An 18,924-nucleotide genomic window follows, 5' to 3' on the forward strand; every position below is an offset into this window, starting at 1 on the left:
ATACCCAATCGGTTACAGATATTTCGGCCTTCCGTTATCTGGTCCGATAATGTACCCCAGGCTCATTTGGAATCGGGGTCGATTCGGGGGTCATGGACTCAGTAACCTCGAAGACGGGTTTTCTAATCTCGTATCCTGGTTCGATGGAATCCGTGGTCGATCTTCAATTCATTTTTTAATCCCGATCTGTCATGCAATAGATGAACTCGATTTCGACCGTATACATATATTTTTTTTCCCGTAGATTGATAAAATCTGAAATCTAATTTATGTTACAAAATTTAGTTTGATCAAAACAGTTATCCCTTCCTACACTATAATATTTGATATTTTATCACTTCAAATATGCATATACACATAGTAAAATTTATCATATCATAATATTTTATCGTGCCAGTATTTTGAAAATATTTAATTCAATGAATTGAGTAAATAATGAATAAACAAAATCTTGTTTATCATATTAGTAACATCTACTGAACAAAAGATAAGATATACAAGTTGGATTAAACAAGTGTAGATTTAACATGAATTGAATAGACCCTTAATATGAAATTGACCAGCTTGGGGTTGACCATTGATGTCAATTAGAAGTCAACCATCATAAATCATGGGGGGTTCTCTGTTCCTATAAAAAAAGTTTTGGGTGTGCTTCGATCTAACATCTAAAATTTAGAGGGTGCAAGTTAAAAATTACCCTTTTATGAATTATCCCAAAAGTTAAACCCCTAATAATGCACAAGAGTGAAAACTTGGTTACCCAGTTATTCATTTATTTAAATTCTGATCCCTATTAATAAATTACACTTTTAAGAATAAACCCTTTCGTTAGGGTTCTAGGGTTTAAAGTTTAAACTATCAGAAAGATGAAGCTATAGTGGACCTTATTTCTCTACTGCTTCGTCGTTTAATGCTTAAAGATTGAATATTTACCAGCAATAAACACCAATAATGTCGATTAATAAAGCAGTTGAAGAAGATTCAAATCAAAATCAGAACAGTAGATTAACATGGGAAGGTTGCAATGTATTGCTTGACATCAATGACGGCGACCGTTTGGTTTTTGCCCGTCTTACTGCCGCCTCGTAAGTAATTACCACCAAAATCTACTGTCTGCTGCATTTAATATTGTATAGAGGATTGATATAGCTAATTAGATTGGTTATTGTGAAATTGAGACATAATTGATTGATTTTTGTGCAAATAATGTGAAAGAAGCTAGCTTTTAAAGTTAATTCTCATGGAGAAGGTGAATTGTTGATGCAGGACATTGAAAATTGGGAATAAGAAGTGTTGTCTTCAGCCACTGATAGGTTGTCCATTCGGGTCTCTGTTTCTAGTGGAGTCTGGAAAAGAAGGACCCATTTTGTCTCGCTTTGTTCCGAATGCAGAAGGTATTGTTTTTATTAGGCTTTTGAATCTGCTGTGAATTGTGGTTTCCCAGTTCTTTATGTATGCAGTAATCATTTACTGGGAGTTCTTAGTATTAGGAATAGTTAATTATGCTATTATGTGTAGGCTTTTTAGTTATAATGTCTATTAGAGATACTCTAAAGCTTGGCTTCCTTCGAGAGACACATATTCTCTATCCTATGTACGGATCATCATCCACGTCATAGACTTCTCGAGGCTCGGAGGAGCAAGCATGATTAGTGTAACTTTTACTTAACACTGAGGACAATCATATGCAGGATTTCTACGGCAGTTGATGATATTGTTTGCCTATGGTCATGACTTTCAGTGGTTACATTCGGTATACCTTCTTGCCACATTGAACTTACCCTGTTTCTGAATAATGCCAAAGAACGAGCTCTTGCTTTCTATGATGCAAACAAACTTTTTCAGTTAAACCAGAAGTAGTCTTCTATTTGGCTTTTGTTTGTTGACTATAGTATATTTCTTGCTTATTCTTCCCAAGCATATGGGAGAAAGAACCAGTTGAAGAGGGACAAATGGATAAGGATAATAGAGGTGGTTTAGAGATCTTGGACCAAGTTACTTCACACAGACAGACCAAAGGAAATATGCTTATGTATCTCGTGTTACTTTGTCTAATTGCTCTCCTCATTTCTTAGCAAATTATGTGGAATTAATAGTATCTTTTTGTGCATTTTCATTATCAGGTAACAACCTTGAAAAAAAAGACGTGGATGGATCTAAGGACAACCGCGCAATTGTTGATAATAACACTGCCCAAAGTCTCACTAGTGAAGATATTGACGAGATGCGAAGGTGAGAGTTTGTCAGAGGTTCATGTTTTTATGTGATTTTATTTTATTTTCATTGACAGTTTGAAGGTATTATATTCCCTGTTGCTATTATTTGATACTACTTATCCTTTATCTCTTCCTTTTTTCTCTTCCATCTTCCTTCCTTTCTTGCTTCCCTCTTCTTCTTCTTGCCCTTCCTGAGCCGTGGGTCTATTGGAAACAGCCTCTCTACCTGCATTAGGTAGTGGTAAGGTTTGCGTACAGACTACCCTCCCCAGACAGTTTGAAGGTATTATATTCCCTGTTGCTATTATTTGATAATACTTATCCTTTATCTTTCCCTTTTTTCTCTTCCATCTTTCTTCTTTCCTTGCTTCCCTCTTCTTCTTCTTGCCTTTCTTGAGCCGCGGGTCTATTGGAAACAACCTCTCTACCAGCATTAGGTAGGGGTAAGGTCTGCGTACAGACTACCCTCCCCAGACCCCACATGTTGGGATTAAACAAGATTTGTTGTTGTTGTTGTAGACAGTTTAAAGGAATTTGAAGATACACTGCTGCACAAGCTTTAAAAGTTGTTGGAGATGCACTAGAATTTGTCTTCATTTAGCAGCTTCGAAGAAAAGTATTAATCTCACTCTTGCAGGCAGGGAGCAAAAGGGGATGAAATAGTTGAAGCACTCATTGCAAACAGTGCAACTTTTGAGAAGAAGACATTATTTTCACAAGTGAGCTTCACGTTTTTTTGGTGTTGATAATTTTTTTTTTTTTTGGCAAAGATATGCTGAACACTCGGTGTTTCGCAGGAAAAGTACAGGATTAAGAAACAGAAGAAATATGCACCTAGAGTACTAGTGAGGCGTCCCACTGCACGAAGGTTGATTCCTACCTTCAAGTTTCCTTTTGTTATTCTGGATATCTCTATTCTAGACTTACTTCCCAATTTTCTTCATCTATAACTTAGTTTTGGGAAAGAGGAGGGGAGACAAGATACTGCCGGTTCTAGCTTAGGAACTAAAACTCTTACATAATCAAAATTAAACAAGTTACTTACAGATATTGCTAAATGTTGCCGGACTGCCCCAAGTGGGTATGAAGACAGTATTTGTTAGTTGCCAATGATCTTTTTGTAACTCACTTTTGTTGTGACTAGGTCATACCACCTCCTTCATATGGAACACTCAGTTTCTCTGTGGAATTCCGACTCTGTCCTCTTATTTCTTTTTCACGCATAAAGCATTTTAGACCCGGTTTGGATTACGTTTCACTTTTTATGATTTTTGTCTCAGGTGAAAATCATTTTCGTTTCAATCATACGCAATGGTGGTTCTGCACTTTTTTTTGCTCTGTTGTTCTTTCAAGTATATAAATGATAGTTCTGCATTTAATTTCATGGAGTCGAAATCCCCAAGCGATTCACTACTGCCGACGTCAATCATAGAAAATCACAATGCTGCATTTGGTTTCTTGGTGCAAATCCCCAATCGTTGTGTTCCTCGATTTTTCAGTGTGTTCCTCGATCTTTCTTCAATATCTGACACATCTCTTGCTCTTTTCAGCATTTGTGAGGCCTACTTCAAGAAACATTCTGACAAAATTGGGTAATAATATAGTCTTCTCTTGCTTTTGATCAAATATCTTCATCTGTTGTTTTATGGTTGTGAGTTATCCTTTTGATTGGAGAAAAGGAAGGATAGACTTTGATTACTTATTTTAGAATCAAGAAATCTTGAAATCTGATTTGTGCTCCTTGATGTTATTTGTTGTTGGTATGAGAGTACTCATGCACGTTAAGAATATAAATAAGTATGTTGTCCAGATGTCCATTGTAGTTTAATAACCTCAAGTGTGTCATATCTTGCTCATCTTGCACTGCTTGATTCTGGGGTTTGGGTACGCGGGGGGTTGATTTTTAGTTTTTTTGATTCCATCAGGTTCATGCGAGTGGATGCACTATCTCTACTGCTCTGCTTAGGGAATGTTACTGCTAACGTAGATGTACTTGTAGTGGACATGGTCGGTGGTATTCTTACCGGTGCTATTGCGGAACGACTAGGAGGTATGTTTATTTGTTCTTCCCTGTAGTTACATTAAGAACATCAAGGGCGTCTTTGTGATCACTACTTTATGCACATAAATTTGATTATGCAGCCTATACTATTGGAATTTGTACCATGCCTCTGGATTATTGCTACTGTTGTCACTGATGCTAACCTTATGGTTGTCATGATGTACACATTGCTAATGCTTCATAGTTGTGAGACCATGTAGTATTGTCTAATACTGTTAATTGCTTTGAAGTTGATGGCTATAGTTTTTTCATGACAATGATCTTAGCAGGTACAGGTTATGTGTGCAATACCTACCGTGGATCGTCTCCATATCCTGTCGATATCACAAGGATGTTTAATTTAAATGATGAGATCTGTAAAAGGTACACTTCCTTTGCGATAAAATAGGAAAACAATTCAATTACAATATGTGAGAGAATTTTGACTATTCAAAATTTTGAGGGAGAGTTGGTACTTAGTAGAGGGAAAAAACTGTATCTTCCAGTGGATAGCTTATAGTTTCATTTTCCCAAAGAGCATCTAAATATGTTTATTGCATTAGTGCTAACTAGATTTACTGTTTTTCTGTGGGTCTAGAATTGTGCATGCATCATTGACCGACCTAAATTCACTGAAAACTGGAGCTTCAGTGTCTGAGAGTCAGGTAAAATCAAGTTGTGGTATCAAAGGTTGATCCTTTTCTGGTGTGATTTATTTCTTTTCTAAATGTGCTTTCTTCTCTGTAAAACATGATCTTGCAGGAAGAAGTCTTACCTGCCACTCATTCTGGCGGTCTAGAAGAAGTTGGCGTTTCATCTGAACATGGTTGCATGGATATAACATCTGAGAGCGTTTCCTCACCAATAATCAAGCCTTGTAAATCTATAAAACCAGGTCAGAAGGCACCCCCGGAGGCCATCAAGTTGTGGAAAGAAAATGGTTTTTCCAGGTTTGAACATAATTAGGTTTCCATTCTTTTCTTTTGCCATGTTATATTGTTGCATTCTATCTTATTTCCAATTCTTCTTTTCAGTCTAATAATTGCTGCTCCAGAGCTGGACCCTTGGGGTATTATTAAAGAAGTGCTTCCTCTTTTAGCATTTTCAGCTCCTTTTGCTGTTTATCATCAGTATGCTCAGGTAATGTTCTTAGCTGGCCAAACTTATTTAATGTTCTTAGCCTGCCATGCTGCTGATTCTTTGTTTACATACATAAGCCATTTCTTATCCACTTTGTTATTAGCCCAACTTCTGCATTCTTTATATGTCAAGGAGAATATTCTGCAAATCGAGTTTAGAAAAACATGTTTGATTGTAAAAGCCTTAAATCGTTGGATTTTAGGCTCCTGTAGTGACCATTGTAGTAAGTCTACTTCCTTTTATCTGCATTTTGATGTAGAAGATGAGTAAGCTAGTCAAAACATTAAAGCAGATTTCAAAGTATCGTTCTCATTTTCCATTTGAGTGATACAAGGTTCGAGAGGAGATCGTGCAATAAGATCTCACTCTGCTTATAGAGTCATCACTCATCAGTCATCATGTCTTTCAATGGACTTTCTATATTGGTATCGGATAGGAGTGGCAAACGGTCGGGTCGGGTCGGATATGGTTCAGGTCGAAAATGGGTAATGAAAAAACGGATGAATTATCCGACCCTACCCATATTTAATACGGATAAAAAATGGGTTAACCGGCGGATAATATGGGTATCCATGACTTCTTGCATTTTGGGAGAATTCTCAGTCTCCCAAACTTGAGGAACCCCCAATTTGAGGCTTTACAAATGTAAAAGTTAGACCCATTTGTTATCCATTGGTTACCCATTTTTAGTGGATAATATGGGTGGTTAACTGTTTTCTTTTAATCATTTTGCCACCCCTAGTATATCTTATCACAAAAAAGCTATGAAAATATTTGCCATCATATCTTCAATCAGAAAAGGCAATTTTGATAGAAAATGTATCCTTTGTTGCCTGTTCTACTCCATGATTCCACTATAATATTTTGGCTAGATTTGTAAAGAAATACTCTCTTTTCTCCCATTAGTTGGTGAGTGAGTGTGTCTTCTTTTAGATCAATGATAAGAGCCCCAGTCTGTCACAGCACAGTCCCTTCTGTTGGAGCAGTTACTGATCCTTTGTCTCAATTGCAGCCTCTTGCTACATGTATGCATAACCTGCAGATTGAGAAAATGGCGATTGGCTTACAAATTTCTGAACCTTGGCTACGTGAATATCAGGTTTGTTTTAATTAAAACCCAAACCACACCCCACAAAGAGGAAATCTTCCTACTTACAAGATCACTTAACTTTAGTCTGTCTTCCATTCTTCAAGGGACTCTATCAAGCAGATTTTAGAAAATTTATAATAGCTCGATGCGAATTTTTTTAACAATTTCCCCCCCTTTATTTGCTAGCTTGTTAGTTGCCCGAATCGCTAATTAGAAAACTATGCAGGTACTCCCATCAAGAACCCACCCACATATGCAGATGAGTGCTTTTGGTGGTTATATACTAAGCGGCACGAAAATATCTAGCAGTGAACCCGTTACAAGCTCCAACTAGGATAATATTTTTTGACACCTCTGTGGTTCGCTGTATAATGTCGCTTGGCAAAGCCATTTCCACAAAATTTCGAGAATATTGTCTTGTTAGAATAGATGGTTTAGGATTATCTCGTCTTCTGTTTGAGCAGAAGCAAGGTAATTCATGTTGTAATTTTATTCATTGATGTATTGTTGAATAAGCAATTCTTATGTTATAAAGTATTTGAAGATGAAGTGGTAACTCGTAGAACTCTTGGGGGTTGTTTGGTACACGGGATAAGGTGGGATAATAGGTGTGGGATTAAATTTATCTCACCCAACTTAGGATTATTTTATCTAACCTCCTAGGTGAGATAAATTAGTCTAGGGATTATAATTGTAGGACTATAATCCTAAAATAATTTAGTTCTCGTACCAAATGACCCCTTATATCCTATTCGTCGTCCTCCCTCTCACTTGTCTGACCAAACAATTGATGCGTATAGCTTTATCATCATCAAGCGGGGATTCAACAATATTTGCATGCAACTAGAGTTTTGATGTGCTTTTAGTAATTGCTTGTATTAGTAATTGGACATTGTATCAAACATAGTCCAAAATCTTAGAGCTGCTATTCAGTTTGGTCAAAAAATATATACAACATCAACAATATTTAAATAAATTGGAGTTAGCTATATGAATCATTACTATTAACGGCTTCAATGTTTTTGACTTTTGGATCCCGAGAGTGACGGTGAGTTTAAGGATTATTAATAAGTAAGGAATATTAATAAGTAACATGTAGAACAGATCGCGGAGTGCCGTCTAGTTTTTAGTTCACATTTTTTAAAATTCAAAAGCAAAACAGTAGTGTCAGTTTATCACACACTTGTCATGGCACAACCTTGGAAGCTTCCACAAGTTTGGTAGTACTAATTAATTCCAATTCCAATTTATACGATGTCATAATTATTTGACTAGACACGGAATTTGTATCGATAAGGCTTTTAAAACTTGCATTTTTAGAGCCCGTTTGGGCATAAGAAAATTTTCCTTTTTCTTATTTTTTTTAAAACAGTTTTTGATTATCAAAATCTTACATTTTTTTGCTATCTCACTTGAAAATGCATTTTTAAATTTGAAAAAGGGAAGGTTGCTAGTTTTTAGTTGCAAAATATGTTGAAAAAGAGACATCCAAATATGTTGCAAAAATTATAACCAAACACAATTTCATCTTCAATTCAAATTTTAGTGAAATTCCAAATTTTTTGAATTGTTTTTGGAAGTCATGTCCAAACGCCTACTTAAATTCATCATAACATTTATGTATCTATATAAAATTGTCATTAAAGATAAATATGAAAGTTTAAGTTAAATTATTTTTTTAATTTTTAAATGTGTAAAATAAATTAATAAGAAAACAGTGACATTCTTTTATAAAAGTATGGAATAATTAATTAGGAAATAAAAACTTCCTATAGATTATGTGAAATTCTCCTTGGATTCTCGCCATCTGAATTAAATCTAAACAAATAGTGGTATGTATCAATATCTAAACAAATAGTGGTATGTATCAATCTCTTAACTCTGCACCCACCCAATTAGTAGGGAGAAATTCAAAAATTAGCCAGATTTACAACTGGTCGTTCAAAAATAGCCCAGTTTCAAAAGTAATTGAAATTTAGCCACTTTTTATGTAAAGATAAATCTGAGCGAACATACTGTTCAAAACCCGAAAAATACGCCAAATATTATACTGGAGTTCCAGCATAAGTATGCTTGAACTCCAGCATATTATACTGGAGTCAACAAAGTATACCGGTCCAGCATAATATGATGGAGTTCATATACAGGTGCACCGAACTCCAGTATATTATGCTGGACCGGTCTCTGTTGCAGCAAAATAGTGGCTATTTTTCATTGATTTCATAAACGCTGACTATTTTTGAATGACAAATCCGAAAACTGGTCATACCGTGCTATGTTTACAATTAGTATGAAGTAAGAGAGAGGTATGGGCCCATAGCTGGGCCCACATGAAATTTCCTAAATATATTCATAAATGTGGGCGGGCGGGCCCTCGGATTCGAAACTGAGCGCCTCCTCCCCACAGTTTACACGCTCTTACCATTCCCGCTGTTTCAAAGCTTCCACAACAAAGCCCTCCTCTTTTCCAAAATTTTTCCGTTCAAACGCCGTTTGATTGATAATCTGCTTCTGCAGTTTGCCGGTTATGTCTACCGCCGGCGAAAACGTGGATCTTAACCTGAATCTCAACTTATCATTAGCTCCACTTCATCTAATGTCTCAAATTTGCTCAGAATCTCGTCCCGTAGCTCGGAATTTATTTGCCTCGTCTACATTTGTTTCTGCTCCGGTGAGTATTTTTGTCTTCTTAGCTTTCTCCTTTTTATTATTTTTTAAATTACGTGATCTCCGTACTAGTTTGTATTTTATACACGTTTAAATTATTTAATATATTTTTTCTTTTGTTTTAGTTTTTCTCCCTATGTTTAAATTTTTGTATCTCCGTTGTTGAATGCTTTAGAGCAGGAAAATTCAACTTAGCTACTGTCCCGCGCACTTCTTAAGCAAGACGTACCTTGATTATCAAAATATTTGTATGCATTAGTACTATTTATCTCTCTTAAACATTCACTTAGATACCTAATTAACACTTTGCTTATTAGAACATTAAGCGCCTTTTTTTTTGAAACGTCAAGTATTTAAGTTAATAATATGGACAGGTGGTAGTAATTTTTTTTAGCGTGGATTAGACATTGATTTTTATTGTAAAAAGTATGTTATATATTTAAAAGCTACATGAAAACTACTACTCCACTAACGATACCTTCTTTTTATAATCAATACATCATCTATTCTAACTTATATGTTAGAGTTTACATGTTAGGACTATATTGGACTATGCAATCTCTATACTAACTTTCACAATTTTCAAAAATTTAAATTATTATTCAAGATTTAAACGTTGATACGATGCTTTCTTCTGTAAGTTTGTATTTCATGCTATAGTTAAATTAACTTTTCTCTCAATTTAAGTCATGATCTTTTTGTCGGCATGTTTCATTAGTGGAATTTCTTCTATCTTTTGCTACTTTTGGAGATACTGTCTTAATTTGTGTTATTTAGTACCTCAATCCTATTAATTCCTCTAGCAATAATCATGCAGTTGAATGATTTAGCATTCACCATTCATGCTAAGTTACAGTAGTCTAATCCTTTATACTGAGGCTTTCTTAGAACTTTACTGGTGATTATACATATTCTTCTGCTAATAAATGTTTATGATGATTCTTTTTTAATCATTTCGCAGTTCTGAGATCGTACAATCATAACAGGACATGAGATTGCATTGATACTAAGTTGTGTTTGGACACAAAAAGAATTCTCTTTTTGGTTTGTGACGTTGTGTTAAAACGAATGATTACGTGTGCGTTTGGATTAGATTTTAGAAGAATTGTAGCAGAAAACATTTGGCTTGTAACAGACTCAGCTTAATGGGAGACAAGTATTGTTATTGATCATTACAATCAATCTATGTTGCTCCGACTCTCCAAAAATATAGATGAGTGTGTGTCGGATCTCCAAAAGTAGTGCATTTTTAGAAGATCTGACATGGGTGCGGCAACTATTTTGGAGAGTCCACGCAACATAGCAATCAATTGATTTTTTTTTTTGAGGGTGGGGTGGGGTGGGGGGGGGGGTGTTCTAAGTGCTTCTTTGTTTTCATGTCGTTGACAAAAATTTTGACCTCTATATCTTTCATACTAATGGAGCTTTTCAATTGCTTGAAGCAGAACAATGGAACTGAAAAGTCTAAGGATGATAATTGTGGATATGGAGTTTGTAAGACGACTGTTGCAGCCAATCATTCTCCCCTTGGACAAGCTGCTCGTGCACGTGCTAAAAAATCCAGTAAAGGAAAGGCTTCTAGAGATGCCATATCAGCTGCTACAGGAATAAATGCAGGTCCTAGAATGAGGCATCATATGGAGTACTAAATATGCATTGATTTTCCAGCCAAGTTTGTTAATGTATCAATTTCTCTTTTTATTTTTTTTCTTAACGCAGATCTGCTTGATAACCTGAATTTAGGTGGCAGTTATCGGTTTGACAACTCTTTGGGTAAGCTGCTTTGTTTAGATGTAATTTATATGACCAGGTGCTTCTGCTTTTGCTGATGTTTTAGTTATTGGCTAGTAATAAATATGCCATTTTCTGGCAGGCTTATTGACAAAGAAATTCATTAGTTTGCTTCAGGAGGCCGAAGATGGATCCCTCGATTTGAACCATTCTGCAGATGTTTTGAAGGTAAACTTTCTCCTGCATCATAATCTGGAGAAGATACATGTTATTAAAGGTTTTATGAATGTGGATCAGTAAGAACTAGAAAATATTCTTTGTTCTTCTTTTCCTTCATTTGGCTCCCTTCACTTCATGTGGGATACTAATTCATTTATTTTCTTGTTCTACAGGTGGCAAAGAGGAGAATTTATGACATCACGAATGTCCTTGAGGGAATTGGATTAATTGAGAAAACTACAAAGAGTCGTATATGTTGGAAGTAATACACTTGTGCATTTGGTTCAGTTTTTTACGACCTTACATGGTAATGACCCCTGGATTTATCTTTAACAGAGGGTTTCCGTCAACCAGATCCCGAGGGCTGCATGATCAAGTATCTAGATTGAAGGTGCTTATAAATTGATTAATGTGGTGGCTAGCTGTTGTACAAACAAAAGCACTAAATATTAAGAAGCTTATGAGTTAGAGCTTGGAGCAAACAATATAATATGATGAAGCAAAAATATTTGTTTGCACCTAACTACTAGTAATAGCTTTTGACAGGAAGGAGTGAGGGTGTTCTGTATATTCTTCCATTCTGATTCTTTAACTGAACCTTTCTTTCCATATAAATGACAGGGAGAGATTGAATATCTAAATGCAGAGGATTGGCGACTTGATAACTGCATAAGGTTTGGTAACAACTTGTCATCAACGAGAGAAATGTTTCTGAGTTTTTTACTTTATGAATGTGAGCATGAAAGCAATTTTCATTACAGGGAAAAACTAGAGCAAATCAGGACCCTGGAATCTGATGTGAATTGTCAGAAGTATGCTCTTTTTCTCTTTATGCAATTCTTTCTATTTTGAAAATGTGATCAATTTCTTAAAATCATCTGGTTCGACTCTTCAGGAGCCTCCTTCTGACGGAGGAAGATATCATGAGCTTGCCTCATTTCAGGGTATGTAACATACTTCTTACATCTGTGATTTGTGATGGTGTCTCAGTTCTCTAAAGTGTTTGTGGCATTTGTCACAGGACAAAACTGTTATTGCTATAAAAGCTCCAGATGCTAGTCTTATTGAAGTTCCTGATCCATGTGAGGTGAGTAACCTGGTCTTTGGCAACATTGAAAATTGCAAACAATATACAGGAGTCTAGACTCTGATCCCATTATTTTTTGTAACAGGATCTCGATTTCCCAGAGAAGCAGTATAGGCTTGTTCTTAGAAGCACAACAGGGCCGATAGATTTGTTTCTCCTGAGGTATCTCCACTAGATGACAAGTGTCTCTCCATCTTTATAACAACTATTGATTCATGTATAGCTTGGCAGGTTTCCTAATTCTCTTTCAAGTAGTTTCTTGTTAAAAGTAAAGACATTTTCTACTGTATAAGCGAAAAGCTTCAAAGCACTGATAACTGACATGATTATCAACACATGCAGCAAACAAGGTTGGAAACATGAGGACATAACCATCAAACACACAAAACAATTGGATGCATTGACTGCTGATGAAAAGATGGATGATGCTTACCTATCCTCAGTACCTCCTTGCTCTTTAGATTCAACTACCTCTAAGCTCTCAGGTGTTCACAAAATAGTACCTTCTCATGCCAGTGTAAGTATTTGACTGAACCCCCCCCCCCCCCCAATTTATTGGTTGCTGTTGCCAAAGTTGAATAATATTCTAATCCGTGTCATTAAACACCTTTTCTTTGTCGTTTAAAGCGACGGAAGTAATGCAAATATCGCTTTATGGGTTAAATCATGTGGTTAGAGAAGTGTGCACTTCAAATAATAACACACAGCAATCCAATCAATAAGCAGTCACTTTTTGAATCTCAACTTTGATTAGTAGGATTAATATCGGCATTATTGTACATTGGATGCTAACAATAGTTATTTTGATTGCAATTTGATTATTATAGTACTAAGTTCATATATGTTTGCCATTCTTTAATGTGCAATTCACTTCAAAGTTCACGTCTTGCTTTTCACTTCAAGCCTCGTGGACCATGTTTTCTTGTGCTTTTCGATTTTAAGAACACTGATTCTAATCCACATATGGTCTTCCATAAATTGCAGATAGATGATGATTACTGGTTGCGCTCAGAACAGGAGGTCAGCGCTACTGATCTATGGGGCATTGAACATTCTTAAAAGTGGAGTTACCTGGTTAAAGCATTGAACTCCAGATACGGATTCAAGAAGATACACAGAAATAAGGCTTCTAACAAACCTGTAAATATCTAAACAAAACTTTACGTACTATCAGTAAGCGGTTTAGGACGGGAGATAACCTATGAAATAACGTTAATTATTTATTGAGGCTTTAGCCTTATTATAGTATGAAATAACCGGGTTTCAGGGAAGACCCTGCAACTTCAGCATATAATTATGCAGATTTTTATATCAATATGCTTCACAGGAATACAAGTCTTAAGATTACCCAAAGTTGGTATTAGGCTTGGATATGAATTCAATGAAACAAGTTAGTTTGCAGTTGTGTAACTGTGATTCTGGATAATATTGAAGAGAACTGCAATATGTACACTATTTCTAGATCTTAAATATTTGGTGTTTCTGGTTATTGTGAATGAGGCAATGAGCTATAGCATTTACATGTACATTTCTAACGTTTAGACTAAACGAGATTAAAATGAAAGGTATCGTGTCAATACTTTTTTTTATTTGACTTAACGTTTCAAATAAATTGTGCCTGCAGTAATGTAATCGGGCCTCTCTACCTCGCCAGGTAGGGGTAAGGTCTGCGTACACACTACCCTCCCCAGACCCCACTTGTGAAATTATACTAATTACTGGGTATGTTGTTGTAGTAATGTAATCGGGATTTCGAAGGGCAATTTGAGGGAAAAATTATTGTGCAGAACCAGATGTTTATATGTATGCACAATGATCATTTTCCTGTGCAAGCACCAGCTAAAAGCCAGCACCCATCTTATCATACGGAATTATGAATTTACATCTCCAATGGCTGAGCACAAACATAAGTACCTTAATTTGGATATTTGATAATGAAAGGTAATTTCATCTAGCAGTCCTACCCACTCAAGCCTTATATTTTTCAATCCATGCTAAAAAATCATGGACAACTTAAGTAATGAATGAAATAAGATTTGCCAGATGTACATTGAACTCACTAACCTAGAACAATTCCTTTTACACCACGTATTTAAACCACATTTTTGGAATAACATGTGGAAGTACTTGATGTCACAAATCAAGGGTTTTGTGCCCTTGTCTTCCTTGATCTGGCACGTGTTACTCGACTCGCTTCCTCCAAGTTTGTCTCGGCAGGAGGAGGGTTAATAACACTTTCATTAGCTGAGGAAGGCACTGAATCGATCTGCATTACTTGAGTATCAACAGATGCTGAAGATTTTGTCGTTTCAGCAAGGGCTTTGGATGGAGTTGTTTTTTGTGCGTTCAGAGAAGCAGCTGCAGTCGAAACCAGGGTTTTGGATGGAGTTGCTTTTTGCGCGTTCAGAGAAGCAGCTGCAATGGAAGATGGTGGAGGAGCTTTAGATGACTCCGCGTCTTCTATTGCATCTGCCTCATTCTCACTGGACGATTCAGAGGACGCTGGGGATGCTTGTTCATCAGCTGGAGCAGTTGATCTGCGATTCAGTGTTGCTGTGGGTTGACGACCTCTACTGCTTTGCCTTTGTGGCTTCAATTTCAAAAGGCAGCACACATTGATATTTTAAAACAGGGATTACTACTCAACATTACAATTAAACATCTGTGCACAATTTTGTATAGGAGGTAGAGAAGTCAATTCATGCAGTTAACATGAGGCATGGCAATACACCAGCAACGAAAATTTCCCTCAGATTCTAACCCATTTATGACAAGCTCCAATTAAAATATACTTCCCTAATAGGCAAAGTAAGATCCTGATTGGGTTGCCTTAAAAAAAGTGGCTTTCTAGCATAAATAGCTTTTAAGCCAAAAAAACAATAAGTTGGGGTTGCCTAGCTTATTGCTTTTGGCTTTGTTTTAAGCAGTTTTAAACTTATTTTAAGCACTTTTTGACTTTGCCAAACATTGAAATAAGCTATTAAAAAAAGCTTAAAAGCTGATCCGACCAACTTAAAAGTCAATCCAAACACCCTCTTATTGCTTTTGGCTTTGTTTTAAACAGTTTTAAACTTATTTTAAGCACTTTTTGACTTTGCCAAACACTGAAATAAGCTATTGAAAAAAAAGCTTAAAAGCTGATCCGGCCAACTTAAAAGCCAATCCAAACACCCTCTAAGTAGCAAATCCTAATTAGAGTGAAATAACGAACAAATCCACTCAACAAATCCCCAAAAATTTCAACAGCTTATATTATCTATAATCTGGCTATTATCTACACGTAAACCCCCAACCTCCCCCCTCCCTAGGTCATACCTCGAAAGTACCGGTATAATTAGAAAAACTAAGCCATGAATACAGGAATATACAATGGGAAAAACCAGTTGGAATTTTTTTTTACTAACTAGTTCAACAGGGTGTCTGGTTGCCCAGAGATAAAGAAGGTGATAAAGAGGATCAGATGCTTAGACTAAAGAGATTTAACCTATCTATGAAACCCCAAGCCATATGTGTCACAAATGTATTATTTACTCCTGAAGGTTAAGCAGCTGAATATTTGTACAGAAGGGTTTATTCGACCTCGATGAGTCATCACTCCTTAACCTTCAAATTATGCATCATAGAAAGTTGGAGATGGAAATTCCAGACTTGAAATACAACACAAATTTCGGATTGACAAGCACGCAATTACTCTAATATGAATAAGATCTTCAGATGCTAACAGTCTAACACTAGCATTCAGTAAAAACCTTGTTAAATGCTGAAAATGATTGCGCTTGCAAATGAACTGTAAAACACATCTTAATAAAACCTGAGTTGGGGGAGGTGGATTTGACTGCGAAGCTATGTACTGCAAAATGTCATAAATCCTCGTCTGACCATAGCTAGCCACTTTCTGCCAGTATAAAACTAACATATCTCCTGCTCTGGTCCTCAACTCCAACAAATTTCGATCAATCTCCGTCTCATGCTTTAAAATCACCGGTTTAAAAAAGGCATCATAAACATATGTAGTTCCCTGCAGTAATTTTACGATATGAAAAAACAAATTAAATTAACATAAAGGTGAAACCATGGAAAGACTGAACATTTGATATTTTCAATTAAGAAACTATACATATGAATACCTTAGTTTTGGGGCACCACAAGTAAATGAAGAATGCCAGCTTAGCTTCACTGTACATTGGAACCCTTAAAAAGAACAATGCAACAGAAAGCTAGCAATCAACACATAATTTTCAAAATATAGCAAGCTGGATTTTAACATTAAAATGATAAGTTCGTTATGATTACCACGAAATAAAAGCATCACCAAACCTCTCACAAACTGTCAACATAGCAACTAAGATCCTGAAAAGTTGTAGGGAGATGGAACTGAGATTCAAAACAAGATACATTGAGGTCTAAAAAGCAAATGTAGCAGCAAGATACCAATATTGGCACCAAAAGCGCAGTTGCTGAATATCAGGTTTGTTCATTTCCACAGTTTTAAAGCACTCATAAGCTGGATAAGCATAACCAAAAACCATCCTGCATGAGCAACACATCAAAGATCACAGCTTTAGCAACTCAAGCAATACGAAAATTTAAGACTACTAGTCTTTAAAACTTTATAAGGGTAGTCTGAAATTTACACAAGCCCTCTGGTGAGAAAAGATCCGATCATCTTGAATTCCTGAGACAAAACAGCACTGGTTAACCAAGCTCTGCTATTAACAAAAGGACTTAAGTTATACGCACTGACAGTGTAATGAATTTTTCACAGCATCAATGTAATTTAATCTATTATAACAGGCTACTAACCATTTATTCTAGATTATAGATTATTATATAGAGTTACCTCAATTAAACCTGGCTTTGTAAATACGTATGTAAATACTGTTTATACCGACAGAACTTGAACTCTTAACAAAATGACTTGAAAATGCAACACAAAATGCCCTTACTAATTTTGTTAATAGAACAAAGGAATTTCACCAAAAATGACAGAGAAAACCAAAATATAAACTAAAAATTTTCCTTCTTTTTCATCTGCTTTATTACTCATTTTGTTAATAGCAACACTAAAATCCCAAACTTCTGGAAAACTCAATAAAGAAAAAAAAAGGTTGAAATCAAAAAAATAGGAAACAAAACACTATAAATATCTCCGAAAGTATCTAAAACATGAAGAGGAAATAAGAGGATTCTAGAAATGGTAAAATTAAAAAAAAATTAAATAGTAAATGATAAAAGCGGAGACCAAAATTACGAACTGATCAGTACCTTGTGTTGATTAATCCGAAAACAACGGTAAACTGAATACAAAAGACGGCGACTTCACTGTTAATTAAAAGCGGTGGAAGTAAAGCAGGCGAGTAAACGGAGTGAGTTTTGAGACGTTAGTGGCGCCGCCGTAATGCTCCGGCGAACCGTTGCGATGTCGGCGGAGAAGAGGTGAGAGTGACGGAGAGAGAAGAAAAGACGGGATCCCAAATTGTTTCGTTTTAAAATTTTCTCATACCATTTTATTGAGCTTATTGGGGTTCGTATTTAAATTGGATTTATTGGGATTCAAAAATTCAGTTTTTATTTTTTTTCACTAAAAATTCAGTTTTATAAAAATGAAAAAATTACTCAAAGTAAAAATTGAAGTTGTTTTTGAATTTGTGCCTCACTTAAAAAAAGGTGTACAAATTTTGAAGATATACGAGGAAAACTAGAATTTAAAGTGTGATACTCAAGTTAAAGTAGTATTTTATTTTACTTTATTTTAGTTTGGTATTTACAAATAGTCATGGCTAAATTAGTATTTGCAAAATACACAAAATGTACTAAGAGATCTCAATTCAAAATGTAATACCATAAGTACCACTTTTAATAGTATTTTGATCATTGTTTTCAATTAGACGTTTCAATTCTCTATTATCCTAATTAACTACGTGAAAATTTTTAAGAATTTAAAACAAAAAAAATAAGAACAATTTCATTTCTTTGATATAATGACAACAAATATGATTGACATTTGAGAATGACAAGAAAAGGCTGCTCTTATTTTCTTTTCTCTTTTTAAAGACACTAAATTTAATTTTTTGCTATTTCTGAAATATGAGAAAGTTACTAAACTTTTAGTCATAGTTTTAAACACTCAACTTAGAAATGACAAAATAGAACAACTTTAAATTTAGAAATGACAAAACAGTACAACTTTATATTAGAGTATAGTCCTTCAGCTCAAGAAAGATTATAATACTAAATTTGTATTTCATTTAAGCTCTCCAATTCACGTAATTTTTTTCTTGTTTTTTGCTAATAAAATTGCAAAATTAATTAAAATGTTAATTTGGTATAGTGACGTGATGGGCTACTATCTGGGGCCACAGATGGATTGGAGAAATGGAATTGGGATAAGTGGATAATGTGCAAAGTATATGAAAACTAAACCCTAATAATGGATAAGTATATAAAGTGCAAAGTATATTATTTAACCCTCTCAAAAGCGAAATATATAACAGAAAAAGAAATAAAGAAATAAAGAATATTCTTAAATTGCTGGGAAATTAGACTTCATTTTCACTCTTTGGTAACAACTGACAATACTTGCCCACCAAAAGTTATGTTGCATATGCTTCATTCCTCAATCAAGACTTTTTTCTTTCCCCACTTATTTCTTTAATAATATATTTGAGTTTCTTTTTTTATGTCAGTCTCAACCACACTTTTATTTGGAGCTTTTTCCTTTCTGTTCACTTCA

The 18,924-nt window shown here is 35.3% G+C and overlaps 3 protein-coding genes across 5 annotated transcripts; 2 read left to right on the plus strand and 1 right to left on the minus strand.

The window, feature by feature from the left end:
- The first annotated feature begins 830 nt into the window (after positions 1-830).
- Positions 831-7,036, plus strand: LOC107781701 (uncharacterized). 3 transcript variants are annotated; one of them, XM_016602438.2, is made up of 13 exons: positions 832-1,085; positions 1,267-1,394; positions 2,124-2,232; positions 2,854-2,935; positions 3,014-3,084; positions 3,767-3,808; positions 4,142-4,266; positions 4,545-4,641; positions 4,856-4,922; positions 5,020-5,207; positions 5,292-5,397; positions 6,410-6,496; positions 6,714-7,036. In XM_016602438.2, exons 1-13 carry the CDS (start codon positions 952-954, stop codon positions 6,819-6,821), a joined length of 1,344 nt encoding a protein of 447 aa, XP_016457924.1. In that variant the 5' UTR covers positions 832-951; the 3' UTR covers positions 6,822-7,036. The 3 variants fall into 3 exon arrangements, with proteins under 3 accessions (XP_016457926.1, XP_016457924.1, XP_016457925.1); XM_016602439.2 differs by having other exon boundaries at positions 833-1,085; positions 4,548-4,641; XM_016602440.2 differs by lacking the exon at positions 3,767-3,808 and having other exon boundaries at positions 831-1,085.
- Positions 7,037-8,863: 1,827 nt separating this feature from the next.
- Positions 8,864-13,502, plus strand: LOC107781702 (transcription factor E2FC-like). Its single transcript, NM_001325320.1, is given in 13 exon segments — positions 8,864-9,158; positions 10,600-10,771; positions 10,874-10,927; positions 11,028-11,113; positions 11,278-11,366; positions 11,441-11,495; positions 11,726-11,778; positions 11,866-11,916; positions 12,000-12,048; positions 12,126-12,191; positions 12,277-12,353; positions 12,534-12,708; positions 13,176-13,502. Coding segments are annotated over 13 exon segments (1,146 nt in total). The 5' UTR covers positions 8,864-9,014; the 3' UTR covers positions 13,251-13,502.
- Positions 13,503-14,010: 508 nt separating this feature from the next.
- Positions 14,011-17,706, minus strand: LOC107781703 (HVA22-like protein i). The gene is made up of 7 exons (XM_016602442.2): positions 17,457-17,706; positions 16,826-16,866; positions 16,623-16,721; positions 16,485-16,541; positions 16,319-16,382; positions 16,003-16,209; positions 14,011-14,781 (listed from the first exon to the last, which is right to left on the minus strand). Exons 2-7 carry the CDS (start codon positions 16,855-16,857, stop codon positions 14,332-14,334), a joined length of 909 nt encoding a protein of 302 aa, XP_016457928.1. The 5' UTR covers positions 16,858-16,866; positions 17,457-17,706; the 3' UTR covers positions 14,011-14,331.
- Between the last annotated feature and the right edge of the window lie 1,218 nt (positions 17,707-18,924).

Source organism: Nicotiana tabacum, chromosome 12 (assembly GCF_000715075.1).
Source record: "Nicotiana tabacum cultivar K326 chromosome 12, ASM71507v2, whole genome shotgun sequence".
Taxonomy (NCBI): Eukaryota; Viridiplantae; Streptophyta; class Magnoliopsida; order Solanales; family Solanaceae; genus Nicotiana; species Nicotiana tabacum.

Coding starts and splice junctions, on each gene's coding strand:
- LOC107781703 (XM_016602442.2), bottom strand. CDS start 16,857: ATGATCGGATCTTTTCTCACCAGAGGGCTTGT. Junction 16,722..16,825: donor TTTCTCACCAGAGGGCTTGT/GTAAATTTCAGA, acceptor TTGCTCATGCAG/GATGGTTTTTGGTTATGCTT. Junction 16,210..16,318: donor TGTGGTGCCCCAAAACTAAG/GTATTCATATGT, acceptor AAATTACTGCAG/GGAACTACATATGTTTATGA.
- LOC107781701 (XM_016602438.2), top strand. CDS start 952: ATGTCGATTAATAAAGCAGTTGAAGAAGATTCAAATCAAAATCAGAAC. Junction 2,936..3,013: donor AGAAGACATTATTTTCACAA/GTGAGCTTCACG, acceptor GGTGTTTCGCAG/GAAAAGTACAGGATTAAGAA. Junction 3,085..3,766: donor AGGCGTCCCACTGCACGAAG/GTTGATTCCTAC, acceptor TGCTCTTTTCAG/CATTTGTGAGGCCTACTTCA.